Source organism: Melanotaenia boesemani, chromosome 2 (genome assembly GCF_017639745.1).
Source record: "Melanotaenia boesemani isolate fMelBoe1 chromosome 2, fMelBoe1.pri, whole genome shotgun sequence".
NCBI classification, from domain to species: Eukaryota; Metazoa; Chordata; class Actinopteri; order Atheriniformes; family Melanotaeniidae; genus Melanotaenia; species Melanotaenia boesemani.
Genome location: NC_055683.1, coordinates 28,821,437 through 28,843,423, shown reverse-complemented (window position 1 = coordinate 28,843,423; position 21,987 = coordinate 28,821,437). Strand labels below are relative to the sequence as shown.

General features: G+C 40.2%; 2 protein-coding genes across 6 annotated transcripts; both read right to left on the bottom strand.

The window, feature by feature from the left end:
- Positions 1-954: 954 nt before the first annotated feature.
- raver1 (ribonucleoprotein, PTB-binding 1) lies at positions 955-9,878 on the bottom strand. Of its 2 annotated transcripts, none has more exons than XM_041977283.1 (14): positions 9,510-9,878; positions 8,472-8,538; positions 7,004-7,473; positions 6,049-6,240; positions 5,836-5,947; positions 5,638-5,738; positions 4,980-5,061; positions 4,496-4,698; positions 3,916-3,997; positions 3,652-3,794; positions 3,414-3,485; positions 3,183-3,317; positions 2,914-2,979; positions 955-2,813 (listed from the first exon to the last, which is right to left on the bottom strand). In XM_041977283.1, the coding sequence occupies exons 1-14, from the start codon at positions 9,831-9,833 to the stop codon at positions 2,667-2,669; spliced, it is 2,196 nt and encodes a 731-aa protein (XP_041833217.1). In that variant the 5' UTR covers positions 9,834-9,878; the 3' UTR covers positions 955-2,666. The 2 variants fall into 2 exon arrangements, with proteins under 2 accessions (XP_041833217.1, XP_041833227.1); XM_041977293.1 differs by having other exon boundaries at positions 4,980-5,058.
- A 1,364-nt stretch (positions 9,879-11,242) lies between these two features.
- tyk2 (tyrosine kinase 2) lies at positions 11,243-20,167 on the bottom strand. Of its 4 annotated transcripts, none has more exons than XM_041967518.1 (25): positions 20,016-20,163; positions 19,721-19,777; positions 19,281-19,478; positions 19,025-19,148; positions 18,812-18,944; positions 18,551-18,714; positions 18,005-18,377; positions 17,738-17,923; positions 17,282-17,439; positions 17,074-17,191; positions 16,793-16,976; positions 16,572-16,693; positions 16,318-16,488; positions 16,145-16,232; positions 15,793-15,920; positions 15,110-15,245; positions 14,625-14,776; positions 14,356-14,506; positions 14,175-14,266; positions 13,905-14,094; positions 13,471-13,589; positions 12,337-12,509; positions 12,134-12,251; positions 11,904-12,011; positions 11,243-11,822 (listed from the first exon to the last, which is right to left on the bottom strand). In XM_041967518.1, exons 2-25 carry the CDS (start codon positions 19,731-19,733, stop codon positions 11,679-11,681), a joined length of 3,543 nt encoding a protein of 1,180 aa, XP_041823452.1. In that variant the 5' UTR covers positions 19,734-19,777; positions 20,016-20,163; the 3' UTR covers positions 11,243-11,678. The 4 variants fall into 4 exon arrangements, with proteins under 4 accessions (XP_041823452.1, XP_041823461.1, XP_041823470.1 ...); XM_041967527.1 differs by having other exon boundaries at positions 19,721-19,780; positions 20,019-20,162; XM_041967536.1 differs by lacking the exon at positions 20,016-20,163 and adding an exon at positions 19,867-19,982.
- Positions 20,168-21,987: the final 1,820 nt, after the last annotated feature.

Here is a 21,987-nt window from a genome sequence, read left to right as displayed (position 1 = left end):
CCCCTTCTTTCCAAACCAAATCTAAATGTCATTGGGTTATCTAATCACAAAAGGAGGTTAAAGTCACTTATAAGTTTGGCTAACTTCAAGTGTTTTTATGTTATGAATAACCTGTTATCAACTGTTATAGCTGATTACCAAAATTTGTTGTTAAGTAATTATACATCCAGGAAGCACAAATTACCCTCTTAGCAACAACATTAAAACTGGTCACGTTCCCAGCAGTGAAGCACTGATGGAGCCCATTAAAATCACCAGAGACGTGTTTAACAAAAAAAAACTACACAAGAGAAAGCACCTCAACAGCAGCTTAGGCAGGTTTGGTTATCAATTATTAAGCATTACAGTAAGCACATCATGAAACACTGTTAGAGCTTTGAAGCTCCTTTTTCCCCATATGGGGAAACACAAGAGGACATTTAGTCAGATCCCAATCCAAAAACCTTATTAGGAAATGTTTTGATGCATCTTTTCTTCTGCTTCCGCCCAACAGACTCATTCAGAACTACCTGCTAGCATGTCAAAATGTTACCCTTTTGGTTTGTTTCTGAACCAGCAGCACAAAACGTTGCATTGCTGTGCATGCAATCACTGCTGATTGAGAAGAGGCGCTTCTGGTTCATTACTTATCTAATCAAATCAAAATAACCACAGGGAGCCAAGTTGCCTATTTTAACTTAATTACTACACCATTCCTTTCCTAAATAAAAAAATATGTTGCCCCCCTTCACATTTCTGGTGAAATGTAAATGCATCTACTGTTTTTTTTCCTCCAAATTTTTAATTTTCACACAAGCAAATTTCTTTCTTCAATACTGAAATATGACAGTAAATCTTTTATCCTTTAAAAACCGTTCTTAAACTAAAAAGTCAAAAACTAATATCTTGGAAAAGGAAAAAAATAAAGTGTTTTTTTTTTTTTTTAAATGAGTCCACAAAGAGTGATGAGTTTAAATAACATTTACTTGCGCACATCACACACATACAGAGACAATCATGGTGGTACAGATTAGATAGCAGTGAAAGTCCAAATCAGTTTAACTGAATGATAAATATACAGCACAGCTGCATCTCTTGGTCCATACACAACATGAGCAGTCTGCTGCGTGCCACTCTTTATCACAAATGCAGTCAAAACATACATGAAAAACATCACAGTGAGCAGCATGTTTCATTCAAAAAAAATAAAAAGAAAGAAAGAAAACAAACACCAGACCATAGGCAGGTGGGATTAAAAAAAAAAAAGTTTGAGACTCCAAAAACTGATCAAGCTTTCAACTATTTACACAGCAAATAACACAGAAATATTAAATGTAGATGGAAGCCAACACAGGGCAGGATGATGTCACAGAAAACACTGTTAAGGCTCAAGTGTAACTGCTTTTTCTAGCAGAGGTCAGAGGTAATGGGTTTTCACAATCAAACTGTCAAGCAGATAATTATCAAAGAGAGAGAGAGAAAGGAGAGAGAAGAGAGAGAGAGACATTACCAATCACTCGCCAAAAGCTTCCATTAGTATGTCCCCAAACAGACTTAACTTCCACCATTACTGGGAAACTTCAAACACAGACTGCACCCATCATTCCAGCTGCTTTGCACTCAACTAGACGAGCAAATTTAGGCTCGCACTGATGAGACTGCAAACCTTCCCATGTTTTTCATATACTGGCAGCTCGAAAGATGGAACAACGAGCTTCCACAGCCTCCGACCGCCCAGCTCAACCAACAAGGTGTGGCGTTTGGTTTAAAACGTTCAAAACAACAACAAAAAAAAACCTAGTATAAACACAGTAGTTACATAAAATATTTGACCCCTGAACCAAGTGAGAGGAGACTTGAAATGGCATCTTTTACAGGTGAGAACGGATTGTGATCTGTGTTCTCCAAGTGCATTACTCGACAACTAGTGCAGAGAAAAGACTGCGTAAAAACAGGAGCTTCACCTTAGAATACATTGTTGGGTACATACAACTATCATTGGTGGATGGAAAGCTGCATGTTAAGCAGTTGGGAAAAGCCTGAAACCAGAAATAATTGAAAGAGCAAAATATACAACCCTGTGGTGAGAGGAAAAAAAAACACAAAACACCATTGCAAAACAATCTACTCAACTTTTTACATTAAGTCAGGAAAGTAAGGCTTCTGAAATAAAGCTAGTTTTTAATACAGAACAAGTCCCTTTGCCTGAAATTGTGGACAGTGTCACTATCATGAGATGTCAACTATTAATAAAAGCAGTGCGTCTGGCACCGTAAACTGGTCAAACCATCTATAGATCTGTTGACACACCACACTCAATACAGGGATAATCAGAAAAAATTAAATTTAAAAGACTTCAATAACTAATTAACCATTTTTTTCACACTGTACAACTTAACATAAAATTCAAATAAAGGAAAAAAGTAAAACGTTAATTTACAAAGCACAGTAAAACAGAATACACGCACAAAAAAAGGATAGGGAGGGGGAGGTAGAAAACACAAAACTACCTCATGGAGCTACATTACTGTCCAGACAGCCAGAGGTCACACTCCTCAGTGCCCTCAAGGTGTCACTCACAGGAGACAAACCCAAGGACCATCAGGACACTGAGTCGATTAGAGGATATGCCACCGTGACCTGGCTGTTGAATGGCTACTCTTACAGCGAGAGGCATTCTGCTATATTCAGAATATACGCTTACGTTTAAGGTAGGAGTCTGCATAATGACCACCGAGGCCTTGGGAGTGCTGGCCCACGTAACCACCCTCTGGGCTCGGCTCTGGTGATGGGATAAGCCGGGAGAACACACGCTTGTGGCTTCCTATAGGTGTCTGGAAACACCGAAGTAAATTTAAATAAAAAAAAAAAAAAGGAGAGTATAGAGTACATATTTATGAGTAGAATAACAAGTAATTAAGAGCTGTTAGTTACCTTCATAACATTCCCCAGGCCTGGAGGATAGTTGGTGTTGTGGCTCATGGGAGGCATTCCCGCAGCCTGAGGACAAAACAACAAATTCTCAATGACTTACAGTACTCAGGCACTCAGTGTGACATCACTTATTGACAAGGGCTTCTTCTTAGAGCCCAACAATCCACTTTGTTGTCCAATTCTACCTTGTGCTTACAAGTAATCAATAGTAAAAAAAAAAAAAAAAAAAACCTTAAAGACCTTAAATCAATCAGAACATGTGGACATACCCTGTTGAGGTGGGTGGTGGAAAGACTGATGTTACTGGGAGCCTCTGGCCCTGAGCTGAAGTACGACGACAGGGGTGGGTTGACAGAGTAATTGTAGTGGGAAAACCGCTCACTGTAGTCATGATGATGAGAGTGCTGCAGATATTCCAACAAGTTGAAAACTGTATTAGTAATTCAAACTATTAATTTATTGACATTAAAAATGTGCCAGAGCCACTGATTAAACACTACCTGCTGACCAAATCCTGCCAAGGCCCCTGTATCCAGGTTTTCCTGCTGTTCATACAGTTGGGCTAAGGGATCCTGTAGATAGATGGGGGAAAAAAAAAAAAGGGGGGGGGGGGGGTGTCCAGACCATATCACATTATATAATTCACAATATGCTAGTCACTATGAGAAGTGTAGAAGCATCTTTCATGGTCATAACACAAATTCCTGACACACAAACAAAACAAAACGTGTTGGTTACCTGGTGCAGAGAAGGATATTCTGGGCTGAAGGAATCCTGGTAGCGCAGGTTGTAATTCTGCTGTAAACTCTGATGTGTGTGCTGGTTGGACACATTACTTAGTGTAGGTCTCTTCCTGTAGGGATGAGGTCTGCAACTTGTTCCTGGAAAAGAGGGAAGGCAGGCTCATATAAGATGGATATATTCGGTTGAATGTTTGAGATAATGCAGTAAACAAGAACAGACTACCAAGCAAGAAAATCAGGTGTTGAGGGAGGATCTCACCTGAGGGAAAAACATTGTTGACATTGAGGAAGGCACTCTGGAGAAGGTTCACATCTTTTGGAGGATCGCCCAGTATAGATACCTGACATTAAGCCAAAAGGTTTCTTTAACTTCTTATTCAGTGTCACAAGATAAAAAGCTGGTATTAAGTACAAGGAGCTGAAATATTCTACTATTCTATTCTACAGTCATTTAGCAGACACTTTTCTCCAATGCGACTTACATCTGAGAGTAAGAACACAAGCAAGAATTCAAACAGGAGGGGACATCATAATTAAGTGGTAGTCAAACTGCTGTCAGTCCAGCTGGACCCAGGTGCTGTCATGTAGTGCTAGAGGCAGTGCCCCCCCCTCCCCCTTCCCTCTCTATGATAGTCCTTTGTTTAAATACAAGATCATGTTTTCATCACACAATAACATCTTGGGTGTAAGTGCACACGGCTTATTCAGTGCAGAGTTGTGCCAAAGAGCTGGACAAATCTTTCCAAGTCATTCCGATGAGTAGAAGAGTGAAGCTAAGTGCGGAGACGCTCCTTAAACAGAAATTAAAATATCCTTATGGAAATTACTTGGAACCTCACCCCTTGTGATCCCAGGCCATCTGTCCCCATCATTCCACTCGTCAGGGGTATGGAGACGCCCGGTAGAGTGGGAGAGGAAGTCTGGGGGAAGCTGCATGCTGTTGTAGGGGAATCCTGCTCTCGTGCCAGGGATCTGCCTATTGGTACTTGCTTTAGTGGTGGTCGGGGATCGGTCTGCAGGCCCAGCCCTGAGACGACACCACCTGGCACAATTATAAGTAATTGCAATTCCAGTTTGTAACTGATTCAATTAATCTGATCTGTTTGACTTAGATTTTACGTCAGCAAAATAACCTTTTTTTTCCCTCTACTGCTACACATCATTGAGATTAATGTGGCAATGTAAACAAAATATGACCAACATTAGCAGTTCAAAGCATGATAAATTAACCAAGAAAGATACAGATGTTTAGAATGAGAGGCAAAGCAACAACGTGTAATTAGTAGCTCAAGGAGCTACAGCTGCAACTGACGAATGCCAAACCTTGAGGGAGGTCTCCGAGCAGATGGACTCCCTGCTGGATAGGCAGAGCAGCCAGAGGATTCTCCCCGATGAGTCCAGCCTGCTGGCCGAAGGAGAGCAGTGTCATAAGAGGGTCACCAAGCTTGGCTACAGCACTCTTGCAGTGAAAAAAACACTGAATTACACAATCACTCCTAATCAGCAGAGGTTTACTCACCACATATCAGATTATGTCCTTATAGAACAGGTATTTACAATTTTGGCACAATAGAGAAGCACACCTACTGCATCACTCAGCACCACTCATAAAACACCCCACACATACAATCATAAAAACCTCACACCTTCTCAGAGAGCTTACCAACCCAGGCAAAGCTGTCCTCTATCAGCAATCACAAAAAAAGACTAGGATCCATCTAGCTTCACCCTCCACCTCACACACTTGAAAGCCAAACACTAAACACCATCATCACTCACACAAGGCACTAGAGGGTTTTCTTTATTGTGCAGCACCTGAGCCCACAGAAGATGATTTCCCAGAAAGGCTTGCTAATGGAGCAGAGGGATGGAACAAAGAGGGAGGAGAAAGCAAGTATGAGTAGGAGAGGATGAATCAAAAACAGAATGAAGGAGCAGCAGGAAGAAGCATGTCAGAGAATATACTGAAAGGTAGCGGTACCTGCTGGACTTTGGCCTGGTTCTGAAGAAGCAGCTGGAGTAGGGCAGCAGAGAGAGCAGGGTTGGCCAGCAATGGCATTGCAGGGGCTGCTCCGAGGAGGCCTGCAAAAAAAAAAGAACACACATGAAGATCCACAACACCAGAACAAATCTTAGAAATAAATTATTAAATCACGTCCAGCCGCTGTGGACTCTTCACCTTGTTTCTGTAGAGGGTTTAGCAACATCTTGAGGGTGGCAGGGTTATTAAGACCTGTGAGTATCTGCATGGCCGTGGGATCAGGGAGGAGACCTTTGCCTCGATTTACAGCCTTGGAGAAAATAACAGATCAAAGAATCAGCACAAGAGATGAGGCTAATCAAGGGGCAGCTTAGGAGATGTGAATGCAGCATATTGATTTAACTGTAATACCATGGTTTGTGCAGCAATCAGAGCAGCCAGCATGCTTCTTCCAGGAGGGCCGGGGGCACAGAAGGACACCCTGATGTGTGTCCCGCCCAGCAGCCTGCCATCTGCGAGCCATTGTGCCTCCTCGGCCATCTCAGCAGTGGCAAACTCCAATACAGCAAAACGCCGGAAACTTCCATCTTGTCCCTGAGCCAACTGTGGAGACGAGAAATCAAAACACATTTGCGTGTAATTCCACAAATTACGAAGATTTCACATTTCCTCATCATCACTCATCGCAGGAGGCCTGAGACTTAACAGCATCAGATTTAACAAATAAACAAGCCACTTGCACCTTCTTTAAACAAGAACTGTAAAACAAAACTGTTCCACAGAACAACCACACAATCATTGCAGCCTTTAATACAATTTAAAAGAAAAAAAGAAGAAAAAAAAAAAAAAAAAAAAACTACCTCTGTCATGCAAAAAAAAAAAGAAAAAAAAAAAAAAAAAAAGACACCCTTCTGTCTCATTCCGGAAAAATCTGCTGAATGACACCACCTGGGGGAGTCGGGTGGTCATCACCATAGAAACCAGCATTTGCTATTGCTATGGAAACTTTAAGTGGCCACATGAAATAAAAACAGGCTAAAATATGAAAAGGTACTCAGATAAAAAAAACGGAGAACAATTTGACCATCTTTTTTAACTAAATTCCTTTAATAGCTACCTATACCCTCAGGGGCAACTTCACCAATTTCAGATACATATGGTAGCACTTAACATTCAATAAGCTCCAAAAACTCTTAATCTGCCCTCAGCTTTATCAAGAAACCACAACGTTAAGAGATAAAGGGCAACAACATGTCATGTTAAGGATTTATTTATTTATTTATCTTTGTGTAAAGTGAATTCGGGATAATCATTCTTTTGAAGCGACTGATTTACTGGACAGTGTGTTGTGTATGATAAATCTGACCTGGCAGAACACTGGTGCATGGGTGTCAGCAAGGGCAGTGCGGAGGTCCTGGGCTGTCAGCAGGCTTGGGGGTAGACGATCAACACACAAGCATTTGGAGTGCAGCTGTGGATATGTGAGCGAGCCCACCTCAGTCCAGTGAACATACAGCATGCGGGAGCCCAGCTGCTTCCCTAAGAGCTCCGACTTGGCCCTGGCTGCAGAGTCCTTTTTCATGTACTCCACAAAGCCGTAGCCTTTGGAATGCCCCGTGGAGGCGCTGTAAACCAGGAAGCAGCGCTCTAGGTTGCCAAAGGGTCGCACCAGCTCCTCAAACTGCTGCTGCGTGAAGGCTTGAGGCAGGTTAGCGATGCACAGCAGAGCGTCAGTCGGCTGCAGCTGTACTGAGATCTCCCTGTCTCGCATAACATGTTGGTGGAACTCTTTGATGGCACACTGCGCCTGTTCCCCATTGAGTAGTGTTACAAATGCTAAGTATATATAGAGAGAGAAAATAAAAAAAAAATGAATATAATGTGTGAGAGTGGCATTTGTTGGACCTGCATTAAGCTACAGAGCAACTTTCAAAAAGGTCTTAAAGAGCAAATTCAGTTGTTGAGATTGTTTATTGCTCCTCAGCATGTCTAAGCCAATGCTTGTGGCACAATGTCAGGAGACACAATCATACAACACTAATCATAGTGACTGACAAGAACCTGAGGCATCTTAACTGCCTGAGCATCCCTGACAGCAAAGAGAATAATAATAAGACAGAACTCACATTTAGATCTAAATGTTTAAAAAGGTACAGGCACTCACTAACAATGTGTCAGACCTTTAATACTGTTAAAAAATTATGAATAAAAATCACATGTCATTGGTTTTCTGCCAGAAAAAGCTGGTAAATACCAGGTATAACCTGAATTTGCCATATGGCTAATGCCACCCCCACCCTCCCCATTATCAGCCAAATTCTAGAGAAATGTTTCTCTGTTAAAGTGTTGAGTTGTTTCAAATGCCCATTTTGAGCTGATGTTTCAGTCTCGCTCCTAAATTAAGCTCACAAGGAATTTGATAGTGGTACTCCACATCAAATTGATGACAACCAGATTTGACACTTGTGACAAGCAAGTTCCTCCAGTTTGTTAAGAAAAAAATCTGTATCTTCACAGTTGTCACAATGATGAATTACTGGAACACACTGACCATCTGAGTAAAGTTTTTACTAAGGGTGAAAATTACATTTTGGTCTAAAACTTATTTATTGTACAAGCCATTGATCATTTTTGTCAGGTGTGTTACCAAGAGTCAACAACTTGATCTTGTAACAGTCCTAGAAATCACAAGGCCAAACTGTTGGACTGTCACTAATAATGAATACTTTTTTTTCCCCTTTGGCTGTTGAGCTTATTTTCTGCATGTGTGTGTTGCCATTTATAAAAAAAATAAAAGGGATGTGTAACATGATAGATATTGGAGGTGGACCAACCTGTGCCTTTGTATTTGTCAACAAAGCAGTACTTTAAATCATAGCTGCCCAACAGCTCATGGACCTCCTGTAAATATGAAAAAGACAATTATTACATCAAAAGATTTAAATGTATAATTCCAAAGTTAAAAACAACCCCAGAAGTATTCATTGATCATTTAGCTCTGTGTTTAAGACTTTACCCATGATATATGCCTAGTTGTAGATTTTAATCATCACATAATTAACTCATTCATGTCCTTTGGGAAACTAACAAGTGCACCTGTGGGTGGAAAGAGAATTGAATAACTCCCTCATTGTTATAGGAGAAATTGTTCCGTGCTGCTTTTGCCCATTCACAAACCAATGGTGATGCTCTCTAGCATTTTCTGAAACGTTTTGTCTCTACGCCTTCCACCTTTTGTTGTACGGGAACTCACATCTCGAACTACCGCTACAACCCCCTCTGTGAACAATGGTACTGCCCGCAGGCCCACCGCTCCCCACGAGTCAGGCACGTTCCAAAAAAATGTAGCATTATGACTAAATCTCGGGCAGGCTGACACAACCAGACGTGAGAATTAACAACACAGACGAATTAAAAAGTTTAAGTGCACCTGTTCATCTCAGCACTGATTTAAGTCGCCAATTATGTGGCTTGTTGCCCTGACCGGGGAATCGAATATCAAAATTATCAACAAGGCCAAACTGGCAGGTCATACAGGCCACAGATGACCAACACTGACTTTACTGTCATCTGACCACTTGGCGTTTAAAACAAGTTTGCTTAGCTGGCTAGCTTAACCGTTTAATTGTACTGTACGAGTTCTGTGGCTGTCACTAAATTTGGTTTTGGTTTCTAAATTAGCTGCAAATTATTTTTAAAGTGATATATCATACAAACAAAAGTTAAAAGCAGCCACCGAGTTAAAGGGCTAGCAGGCTAACGTTGGTAGCATGGCAGGCATCCCCGAGCTAGGCCAACTAGCCAAAGTGATTCATCAATCAATCATTCATCCACCAGCGAAGATGCACATTACAAGAAATTCTTACCCATACCTGATTACTAACGTCGGAAGGTAGATTTTTTATGATAATTTTCCTACGGTTGTAAAATTCCCGACGAGTTCTCTCCAAGCGGCTCTCGATTTCTTCGAGGCACAGTGATGTCAAGTCCTCCTCGACTCTTCGCTGATACTCGTGTCCCGATGTCGCGTCCTCTTCTCTGGGTACGAGTTCGGAATACTGATGATCTCTGACCATCAAGTTTTCTTGATCCGCAGTGAGGTCATGGTTTTCATGAAGTGGACGAGAGACAAAACTGGACCCAGTGTCTGTACTTTCACCTCTGCCAGCTGAACTAACAGACACGGCGGCCGCCATAATTCACTTTGGTGGAAGTTTTTTCAGTCTGGAAACTGTGTCCGATTTGAGCAGTTTAAACAATACACACATGGCCCCAGCGCGGCTTCTCATTGGACGACACAGGGACGCATTCTCCATGACTACGACGCAACGTAGGGTGGGGGCGGGGCCGTGGTGCTCAAAAATGGAATATGCAGCAGAAAAAAAAGCTCTACGTGCAGACCTCACTATGTTTTTAGGTATGGGCATTATCCGTGATTAGTTGAGTATCAACACATAATTTTAAAAGATTCTCCAATTTTTTTATCTGGATCAGAGATATAAAACATATGCCGAAACATTTAAATAAATACTGAAATAATAAAATAAATAAAAATAACACACTGAGGAGACAAAAATATAAGCTAACACAGATGAGTGAGAATTTAAGATGTTGGATTAATGTATTAATAATATGATATATGATTCTTCATTACATAATATCCCTCAGGAAGCAAAGAGTAGGGTCAGTGATAGTTTTGAGGGGTGCTTGTTTTGGGGTTTTACAGCCACAGGCAAAGCTGACGATCTTAAACCACCATAGACATAAAAATTCACACCATTCGTTATACCTTTAAAAGTTTAACTTGATTTGTGATGTAAGGTCTAACAATACATTAATTCAAAGATCAACATTAGCATCAATCCAAATTAATCAAACATTGATAAGAGTTAAATCAGCATGTGATATCAGCGTAATATTGATTGCTGGCTCCTGAATTTAATCTAAAATACATTGTGGCAGAATTTGTATAATCATCAAATTGGCACTTGCTGAATTGATAGACTACTTTGTACTAAACCTGTCTTAGTTACTAACACCTGCAGACCGCATTTAGCTGCTGTTAATTTCTGATCTATTATGCATGTGGCCATCTGCAACAGCATTACTGACACCTTTATCTGATTCATTTTGTAAGGTAAGAAGAATTAGTCCAACAAAGCAGTATTCTATTAATTACACTAAAACAGGGCTGCTGTCCTGCAGGTATTGGATGTGTCCCTGCAGAAAAACACCAGATTCAAAAGATTGGGTCATTAACAGAGTAGTGCAGAACTTAACAAGCTGTTGAAGATCCATCCATTGAATCAGGTGTTACATTAAAGAAACATCCAATACCTGCAGGATACCAGCCCTCAAGGACTGGAGCTGGTGATCCCTGCACTAGAAAGTGTGTTTATACTATTCTGCTTACAGCTGTAACGTACAGAAAAATACCAAATTGGGCAAGAAAAACCAGCTCATATCATCCATTTATTTTTAGTGCAGAAGTGGCTTTCATTACTGTGCAACCAACAGCATTTTTTTTTGCGAAAAATATACAGATGAACTTAGCTTTTTGAAGAACATCTGTGAAAAATCTTTAAACAATCTATTCAGCTTTCAATAACAGAGAAGGTGGGATTAGATTTATTAGATTTTGAATCTGTTCTTACATTTAAAATTCTCCATGCAAGGTTAACGTACATAAAAAAGAACAGAAATTCAACAAAACCAAAGACATATTTCCACACCTTACAGAAACTAGTTATACTTACTGTGATATATAAAGCTCTATACAACTTAAAAAAAAACCTGATTATCCCAAGCCTTCATTGTACTATAAGAAGTTCAACTCGGGAGAAAATAACAAAATAATAATACAGTTATAGTTAGAGATTCCTTTATATTAGAGGATACGAGTGTGCTTTTATCATTAAACATTTATAAAGACATCTCTGGCAATATATGCAGTATGGATAAAAGAGACTACTGGCTACCTTATGTTACATTCTCATCAAAGTAATGACATGTAGTCATTGGTGTGTCTTCACCAAGACTAATCAGCAAATCTTAGACATAGAGAAGTTTGCGTTAAATTGCCAGTCATAGGTTTTGCGTATAGCCTCAAACTTCTCGATGAGCTCTTTGAACGATGGCCGTTTTTCAGGATCAACATCCCAACACTGGTCCATTATCAACTTCACCTGTTAACAACAATAATATTAGAGATACCTGGTTCACAAAAACGGCAACAAAGTGCTCATTTAATGGGTATTTAACATTACCTCATGTGGGCACTCTCTGGGACAAGGTAACCTCAGACCTCTCTCCAACAGTTTAATGAGTATCACCACGGTCATCTGCCCTTGGGCTGGCTCCATTTCCAAGAATTTCTACAGAATATGAAAACAGTAGAAAAATAATCATCAAATATAGACAAAATGGATTTATTTGAGTTTTCTCAAATGTAATAGTATGCATGTGTGAGCTTGTGATGAAGCCATTTATAACGTACCACTGGAGGGCTCTGGCGATTGTCGCAGCGGGTCAGGATCTCATACAATGTAACTCCAAAGGACCATATGTCAGAGGCAAAAGAAAATTTGCTCTCCCTCAAGCACTCAATGGCATACCTACAAAGTGCAACACCCACAATTTAAGTACCAAAGTCACAAAACAGAGCATTAAAGAAAACTCACAAGTGCTGCATGAACTGACCAGTACACTGGGCTGTCTCCATCCTCACGAACACGGTAGTAAATCTCTCCTTCAGGGATGTATTTTGTCAGGCCAAAGTCTCCAATCTTTACCAAGCTATCATTTTCCACCAAGACATTACGTGCAGCTAGATCGCGATGCACATAGCGCTTTGAGTGCAAGTACTCCATCCCCTTCAAAAGAGAGCAGCACAATATGCATACAAAATTTTTGCCATTGTTTAACCACATCAGCAGCTTAAGTCTGTACAGAGCAATGTTTGTCTGCAAGTCAAAGTAGAACTGTAGTCCAGACAGAAATTGGTAGAAAAACTAAACATATTTGCATTGCAACCCTTTTGATGATCAATTAGCTCTTCCTCTATCACCACTGATACTTGACTTGTGCAAATAAACTCAAATACAAGAGATATGGTCATTAAACTTTGAGTATATTTACACCAAGTCATGGTAAAAGATTAATTATATCATTGCTTTCACTTTATTTAACACCACCACCAGTTTTAAATTTAAATCTGTAATATGTTTTTAATTTTAATCAGAAATCCATAAAGCTAATGACCTTCCCAGCAGCCTGAGGTGTCATTCTGTGGCTAAATAGTGTGTTTCCATGCAACACTAAGGTAATGAACATGACAAACATTGCTACCTGCTTTCAGGTGACCTGGTCAATATTAGCATGCTAGAATTGTCATCCTAATTGTGACAGATGGTTGACATTAACATTTAGCTCCAAGTGTTGCTTAACTCCAACCTGATTATTAAATTTGGCAACTTATTTGCCCAGAAGACATTTTTCAGATTAATAATAAAAAATAGTGTAAACATGACAAAATACAATCGAACAAGTGAAGTTAGACAAGTTGAATAGAAAAACACAAAAAGGCTAGTGCTATAAAAGTTAATTGAATTTTAATGTGATGCATCATGTCTTTTAAATAGTCAAGGTTGTAGTCAGGGAAGTTTTCACAATGCAAAAATTTTTAGAAAGACTGTGCTTCTGAATGAAGATGAACACAACCTGACAGCTCTACATTTTTAACTCCAGCAAATGCTTAGCATTATTCAAGCAGAACTAAGGCTCCAGGGCATAAACTACAGTCCAAACACAAAATACTTAACCACCTAAACTCACCTGACAGATCTGCTGAGTGAACATGAGGCACTGAGCCACACCAGGTTTATTTTTGGGAAGATACTCTCGCAGACTCCTCAGGGGAAGGTACTCCATTATTAGCTGTACCTCTTGCCTTCCTGTCAATGTACAATACAGCAATGTTTTTAAACTTATTTAATCATTTTCAGGAAGGCCAGTTTCCAAAAAAGGTGCCCACTATGCACTAAGTTGAAAGTTCAAAATACTGAGTTAAAACGGAAATTTGATTTATTCCAGTTGATATTTCATGTTTACACATAAGCAGCAAGGACAAAAATCAATTCCAAGAACTATCAGCTGAGCATAGCAACTTGAGAGATAACAAGCAAACACTTCTTTCCTCATGGAGACTTTGCATATTGATAGAGTTTAAAAAATATTAATGTATATATTAATAGCACCTAAGGACTCACCCCTTTCAGTACAAGACCCTTTGTACTTGACAATGTTGCAGTGATAGAGGGACTTCAGGATGTCAATCTCCTTCTTCCAGCCCTCAGGCACATGACCATTCTCTTGTTTCAAAGTCTTCATGGCCACAAGCTCTCCTGTCCCGTCATTGTCTGGATCGTACATGCAGAGCGTCACCTTTCCAAAGTGGCCCTTTGTACAGAACAATAAGCATCAGATTACTCTCGCATAACACTGATAAAGAAATGTTCTGGTGTGGTGCTGAAATTCACCTCTCCCAACATCCGCAACTTTTTCAGGTAGCGTTTATCGAACACACTGGGGTCTGATATTGAGAAAGGGTCACTGGGAGCTATATTAGGATCTGTGTGAAGAATACAACATCTGTTTAGAAAATGCACTAAAACAGGTTGAAAGAAATGTAAAAAGTAAGACAGGTAAACAAAGACTAACTTTTTGTCATGATTTCTGTGAGCTCTCTGAGCACGGTGCGGAACGAGGGCCTCTCCTCAGGCTCATAGCTCAGACATGTGCTGATGAACTTGGCCAGCTCCTCAGAAGTCGGCTCAGCCAGGCGGCCCTTTTGCTGATAAAAGCGCTCTTTCTTTTGAATTGAAAAAAACATCAAGGGTTCGAATTAGATGCAGCAAGGATGGCATGGGCATGCGAAGCTTTTAGCTGTTGAATGACTAGTAAAGATTAAAACTGAAGAATGAGCCTACTTCAGACAATGTGCTGCCACTCATGGGAAGATCACCATTGTTGCAGATTTCAAGCAATGTGACACCAAAGCTCCACTGGTCAGCAGCATTACCAATAGGTGCACTGCTGTCAACACACTCAGGGGCAATCCATGGGATACGCTCCAAACGTTCTGCAGGGTCACAAAGCAACAATGAAAATGACGTTTAAAAGTGCTTGTTAAATTTTTACCATTTATTTTCATCTTTTTAATTAAATTTCCTCAAAACGTGTTCACACCGGAGTGGTCAAAATTACACCACTGAGCTCGGTGAGGTTTCTGAAGCATAAAACTGCAAGACAACAGGAAATGGTTCACAGGATGTGGTGTGGTAAAACTTTCCTGTTTCCTAAATCTGATTGTACTGCTGAATAGCAAAAGCACTTTAAAGTAAAGGATATTTAAAGATAACTGAGAGACTTTCATGTGAATTTAGGCTAATAAAGAGTTTACTCAGGTACTGACCTTCTCGTGTGAGGACATTCAGGGCAATTCCTGGATCACTCAGCTTGACAAAAGGAGTAGTGCCATATTCTAGGCCCCGCCTTGCTACCAAAATGTTCTTGGCACAGACGTTTCCATGAACCAATCGTTTAGTTTCCTAGAAGAGCAAAAATGCACAGATGTAGACTCTTTACATGTAAACTGGTGTTAAAGCAGATTTCATTTTTTTTTTTTTTTTTTTTTTTTTACACAAACTCAACCCAGCCACAGGTTGTTTGGCCTGCTGCTGTCTTATAGACATAAGCACAGACACATACGTCACACACAAATATATAGACATTTTACAAAGAACTTGTTTTTACATAACTTTGAGTAGCACAGATGGGTCAGTCTCTTGAAAAAAATCATTGTACAGTTTTGATTGGATAATAGTTCAATTAGTTTTAATGATTTGATTTGGAAAAATAAACAGTTTGCAGCACTCTTTATAATAACTGGCTCTCAGAATATTACTTAATTTCCTGCCCTAGTGTAGCAGCTTAAGGTCAAGGCTTAGTGTCCAGATAGAAATGTGCACTTCCTGATTATGTTTAAAATGTATTACTCACTGAACTGCAGCTATTAGTGCAAAATTATCTAGGTGAGTTAACTATGTTGAATTATGATGTATGGCACACACACACACAGAAAGTATTTAAACTCACAAGATAACTGAGGGCACTGGCAAGTTGTTTGGCAACAATTAATTTCCACTGAGCATTCACAGCGTCCTTTTCTTTGTGAAGGAAAACATCCAAAGGCCCAAACTCCACATATTCTTCTACCAAGATGTCTGTGGAGGCAAGAGTAAGTCTGAGAGGTCTAACTTCTTAGAAAGTCACAAGAAACTCACACAATCTGATACCATTTGTACTTGCTTCATGTTTACATGGTATTGAAACACCATAGACCATGACAATAGACACTGAACATACGGTATGTGTGATAGGGAAGCAGCAAATGAGGAAGTAACTAGAAATGGAAGTGCGTAGAAGTGGATGGTGTTATCGCGCTTACTTTCAGATCCCTTCACAAACATGCCATGTACAAACACCAGGTGACTGTGGGATACCTGGCTCATGAGACTTGCGATTTCAAAAAATGCCTAAAAAACAGAGGGAGGAATAATGACAGTAAACATCAAACACGCACAGATTTTTACAATTTTATCTAAATATTATGTCGCTCACCAAAGTTATGTCTTCATGGCTTTGGTCTAAAATCTTGAGAACCACTTGGATGCCTGTGCGGTTATCAAAGTTGTTGTTGAACTCAAAATCATCTTCATCATCGTCTTCTACTTCACGCATCAGACGTCCTGAGTAGATGTTAGTTCTGGTGCCACGGCCCAAGTGCTGCTCCTGCATATAAACACCATCCTACTTAACTACAGAAACAGAGTATGCAGCTTGTATGAATACAAAAGTGGATATTCAGTAATAACCTGTAGGATCTCTTTGCCCTTGATCGGATAGAAGCGCAGCACCTCAGTCGGGTTCGAAGGCAAGGAGTCAAAGAAAGTGTGGTGATCGGCACCCTGTCTTCTCACCAGAAGATTGGAGATCTCTACAATCCCCAGAACAAACAGATAAACCTGTGTAGACACCTAAATGCCCATGTACAGATTACCTTATTACAGCACAACATTTGATCTAATACACAAACCTGCTTGTCTTGGCAAACAGCATTTTTTAACGATGAAGCTGTCTGAACCCGACTTGAGCACAAAGGATTTGAGGCTCTCTATGAGTTTTTTCACGCTGGAGAATTCTCGGTCCCATCCCTCCATGCAGAACATTGAACCCTTCTGCTGGATACGAAACTGCTTGTGGCTCGGTGCAGATCCATTCTGTGTGGATAAACATTGGTGTGCATGTACTATCTGAAAATTTTCAACAATGCTGCATTGCAATAACTCCCAGAGATGAGTGTGGGTGTGGACTTACTTCATTTCTGTTTAGCACAGCCAGGATGACGCGGTGATAGTCAAGGGCACTCCAACGAACAAGGAAAGTTCCCTCATCTGTTGCCTCCTTTTTCAGCTTGTGTATCACAAAATCATCACTGGAAGCACACCACAGTCATGATATAACTGTTTCTCTATAGTGTTTTGTCTAAATGTGCTTGTATAAAAGTATAAAAAAAACAACTTACTGCATAGGTCCATGCAATAGATTTGCTTCACTCAGGAGTACCCGTGGGGGAGCCACTTCTTGACAAAGATAGTGGTAGGCGTCTGCAGTCAGTCGGTAGTATCCATCTAGGAGGGAGATGAAGGAACGGGCCTCCTGGCTGGAGTTCATCTGTACCTCCTACATACATATCCAAAAAAAAAAAAATAAATAGCACTAGCTTACACTCTGAGCTTCCGCCTACAGACACATACATTTAAACTTCACAAAATGTCCAAATCAAAATCAAAAGCACTCGGAGTCAAACACATTAAACAGAAGACTATGGAGCAAACATGTGTATCATACAGTGGATTTAACCATTTAAAAAGCTAGACAATCTTATCAGATGAATTGCTCGCATACAGTATATCAACTGGAACATTTGCCAGTTAAATTATAGCAGCTTTTACATTGGAAGATAAACAAGCACTCTTACCATGCACTGATTGCCCTGAGTGCTAATGCACACATTAGCTTCTGTAACAGCTACGTGAGTTATTTCAGGGAAATCACAGAAGGGGATCCATTTATTGGGAGTGTCCTCAGCTGGTTGACTGGACTGTTGTTTTGTTTTCTTCACGTAGTTCAGGTAGTCATTCCTAAGGTAAGAGTTTGCTTGTGCCTAGGTTGAAAAGTTGAGATAATAAAACATCCACATAATATAATAACAAAATCAGGAGGCTAAAGATATCTTTTGACAAACCTTCTGAATGTGCACCTTCCTCCACTGAATCCCCTTGGTGCCAGACACCATTATTTCGCCTGTGACAGGAGTTACGAAGTCATCTTTTGAGACACCCTCGCCATGGGTGCTGCTGGAATATGTGTTGCTTTCATCCTCCCTCAGTTCCAGGTGAGCTGCAAAAAAAGTCTCTGTGCCAAAACGTGGAGTCAGGTGTTCGAGAGTGGAGATGTACTTATACATGATCTCCTGGGCACCCAGTTGCCCCTTATCCACAGTGTGCTGCTGGAAGGTCCGCACAAATTCTGCAAACACCCTTCGGATCCTGATTTTTGTTAGAAAGTTGTCTCTGGAAATGTGTTTGGCAAAAGATCTTGGAATGCAGTTTAGGAAGCTGAAAACAGACAAATTAAAACAGAAGACACCTGTAAAAGCAGCAGAAAATATAAAGCATAATACCTACTGTATAATCAAAAACATATAGACTGTATAATCATAGTATTTTGCAATCAATAACAAACATTTAAAAAAAAAAAAAAAACATATTTATTCCCTCCAAGGCATCACCTTATTTTTCCAGCAACTTCCTGTAAGGTAGAACCTCTCTCTATTGCAAGGTGTGAGAGGTGAAGTACAGCCATTCCTAAGCTCTCATTTTTAAAGCGACTTAGTTCCTCTTCTGACTCAATGTCCTCCATTTGTATTAGCTCATTTACAAATTCATGTTTAGCCTGGTTTAGAGACACAGGAGACAAAGAAGTTGGATTATCTACAATGTCAGCATATGCAAACTGTACTAGAGGAGCATATCACATGTTAAACACAAACCTGGGCAAACAAGTACTCCAATGATGAGATTTCAAGCAGAGGTGAACCCGCCTGAGTTGTCCCAGATTTGAGACCATAACGGGACACAGTCGGCTCTTTGTCATTCAGTCCATGCCAATTCCGAAAGTAAAACCTAGGCAACAGGAAACCAGAAGGCTTACAAGAATATATGAAATCCCTTCTAAATTCAGTGTTACACAATCACAGACTAACCTCATACAGTAGCAAAGCACTAGGCTGGTGTTCTCTTGTGGACTAAAAATGTGATTTGGACTGTACCAGCAACATGTTTGGGGGTTATATAAGGCAAATAGCACATGGCACAGTGGAGTTATCCCTGTTGAGGAAACAATGAAGTTACATACACACATACCAACACCACAAAATTAAAATAATATCAATACACCCCCCCACCCCCCCTTTTTTTATTATTATTATTTATTTATTTTTATGTAGAAATCATCCTCACCTACAGCCTCTGCAGCTGAGATGCACAGCTCCTCTGCTGTCACATCTCCACCTGTATGAGACAAGTATTTCTCCCCTTCTTTGCTCCAGAGAAGGTAAACATGGATGCCTGGAGTCTGAGGAGCTGCACTTGGGCCTGGAAATGATCCCTGCCTGAGGAACTTGGACCATCCTCTTTTTGACATCTTAGGCCAGATCACTGTCAGGCACACATATTAAGTGTTAAGTGAATCAGCTGTTGTATTGGCTGGAGTCACGTAAGCATCAAGGGTTATGCAAACTCAGACAGAAGAGCTATTTTAAAAGTGGCACCCTGCACTTTTTTGAAAGCGCATGCTAATTATTTCCAAACAACAGGATATTTTTATTTTTAATCAAACCTCTAATCGTAATAGATGGCAAATGAAAAAAAGAAATGTAAATAACTTTAATAAATATGATCCCCATCAAACATATCACTTTGTCTGAAGGCCTTCCGGGAATTACACCATGTTAAACCTGTTGTTTGGGTTACAAATAAAGCTTTAGAACAAATTTATAACATTAAAAACATTACTTTTTTTCAAACAGAAACGAAATATAACAACCTTAGTCTATTTACGACTGCACAAATGCGACACTTACTATACAGCGAATTCGATGCCATAACAAGGAAATGCGACAGGCCATGTAAACATTATTTAGACGTATGCAAACACTAATCGGCGTGTAAAGAAAATAATTGAATAGCTCACCACTGAACGTCGAGCTTTAAAAGGCGTATCTTAAAAACTCAGCACGGTAAACTGACGGTCAAACGTCATTATTTAGAGCGTTATTTCCCCTCCGACACCTACTCACGGGTTCTCGTGAACTGTTTGTGAAACGACGGGACACTGCTTCCCGAAACTAACATGGCCACTCCCTCTTCCTCCTCCTCCATGCAAGACTGTGCACGCACGTACACATGGGCCGACGTAATAAACGTCGACAATATTTGTCATCCGTTTCTTTAACCTTAAATGTTATTAATAAAAAAATAACCACGAACGAAACCAAAACCAGTGCCAAAACAGAAACCATAATTCACTGCGAGCTTACATGACATGTTCTTTATCGTCTGTTTTTGCTGTCATTTCAAAACTTTTTTCAAAAGTAGTGTTTTTTAAAATGTCATCTTTTATTAAATATTCATGTGTCCTATTTTGTAAATAAAATGTTGATGTATTTAATAAACAGCACAAAAATTAAGAACATGTGTGTTAAGTCGATTATTTCTTTGGAATGGCCTTATTCCCTTGGAAAGGTTGTTTATGGAAAATTAATTTGTGGGTTGAGTAGCAAAGTTGAATAACTGTGCCTATGAAAGACTTCAGGACAGGCCTTTTTGCCCTGGCATTGGCAACATGTGCACTGGAACCCGGACATGTGGAGAAACATTACGTTCAGCCATTTTTCCATGGCAGTTGGTTCAAAGTATGGAGAATATGGGGATGCTTTGTTGATTGTTACACTGATAGTATAACAGCCTTTGGTGGAGGAGGCAGTGTGATGGTGAGGGCGACATCTCCTTCACTGGATAAACAAGGCTTGCTGTTAATGGAGACTAGAGAGATATCAAGATATCAAGTCTAAACCTGTTGTAATTCTATATCTCAACACCCTGGGGCAAAAATTCTGTCTTCCAAGTTGACAAGACTTACCCCCAGAGATTGGGGTTTTATCAGAGAATACTTTCAGGATTTGGGAGTGGAGAGGATTGTAATGACCTGCCTGTGGTCCTGACTTCAACTGCCTTGAAAACTTTAGATCAGCTTGGGCATACTGTTAGTGCCAGAGTGACTAACACAAACACACTGGCTGACTTGTGATAAATGCTCTTGAAGAATGGGATGTCATCCCACAGCAGTGTCCGACCAGGCTGGTGACCAGCGCGAAGAGGAGGTGCCAGGCTGTTTTGGTTGTGTATGGTTCTACTATGTGCCACTAAGGTTTGTTAAAGGTCCCATATTATGCAAAATTCACTTTCTAGAGGTTTTCTAACAGTCATGTGTTCTCATAGCCTGTGTATGAGGCCCAAAAATGAGAAAATTCTATCACCTCTCCCACTTGCTTCCTCCACTTTTTTAGTGAACGTGTGCTCAAACAGGTGAGTCTGTCCCTTTGTGAAATCACAAAAGGAAATAACCACTTTCCCTGGTAGTGAATGCTGCAATTGATCCGCCTCTCTGGCTAGCTAATACACTTTGAAAACAATGTGGTTGTTTTATCAGACTTTTTATCAGATCAACCAGTCCAAACAATTAGGTCCATTAATGCCCTTTACTCTATGCCCAAATAATCAGTACAGTGTGGAGGCTGCAAGTATTTTGACTTCTCTACATGTCTCCATCTAAAGCAGGGGTTTCCCAAGTCCAGTCCTCGAGATTTACTATCCTGGAACATTTAGATGCAACCCTTTTCCAGTACACCTGAATCAAATGGCTCAATTCCCTCATCTACATGTCATCCAGCTCTACAGATGCCTGGTAACGAGCCATTCATTTAATTCTTGTGTGTTGGGGAAGGGTTGCATCTACAAGTTGCAGGAAAGTAGGTCTTGAGAACTGAGCTTGGGCACCTCTGATCTAAAGCAATCCAATTCAACACCTTCAATAAATCCTGACTCTTTTTCTCTTTACTGTTCACACTAAAGATTTTAAATACCACGAGGTAATACTGTCCAAAGA

What these genes read in the sequence shown, in the direction of transcription:
- tyk2 (XM_041967518.1), bottom strand. An exon ending in AGGGCAAAGAGATCCTACAG is followed by an intron (nt 16,489 to 16,571) that starts GTTATTACTGAA and finishes GTTTATATGCAG; the next exon opens with GAGCAGCACTTGGGCCGTGG. An exon ending in CCAGTGCCCTCAGTTATCTT is followed by an intron (nt 15,246 to 15,792) that starts GTGAGTTTAAAT and finishes TTGCTCTTCTAG; the next exon opens with GAAACTAAACGATTGGTTCA.
- raver1 (XM_041977283.1), bottom strand. Translation starts at nt 9,833, where the DNA reads ATGGCGGCCGCCGTGTCTGTTAGTTCAGCTGGCAGAGGTGAAAGTACA. An exon ending in ACCAGGCCAAAGTCCAGCAG is followed by an intron (nt 5,062 to 5,637) that starts GTACCGCTACCT and finishes TCCTTCGGCCAG; the next exon opens with CAGGCTGGACTCATCGGGGA. An exon ending in CCACCACCCACCTCAACAGG is followed by an intron (nt 2,980 to 3,182) that starts GTATGTCCACAT and finishes TTTTGTCCTCAG; the next exon opens with GCTGCGGGAATGCCTCCCAT.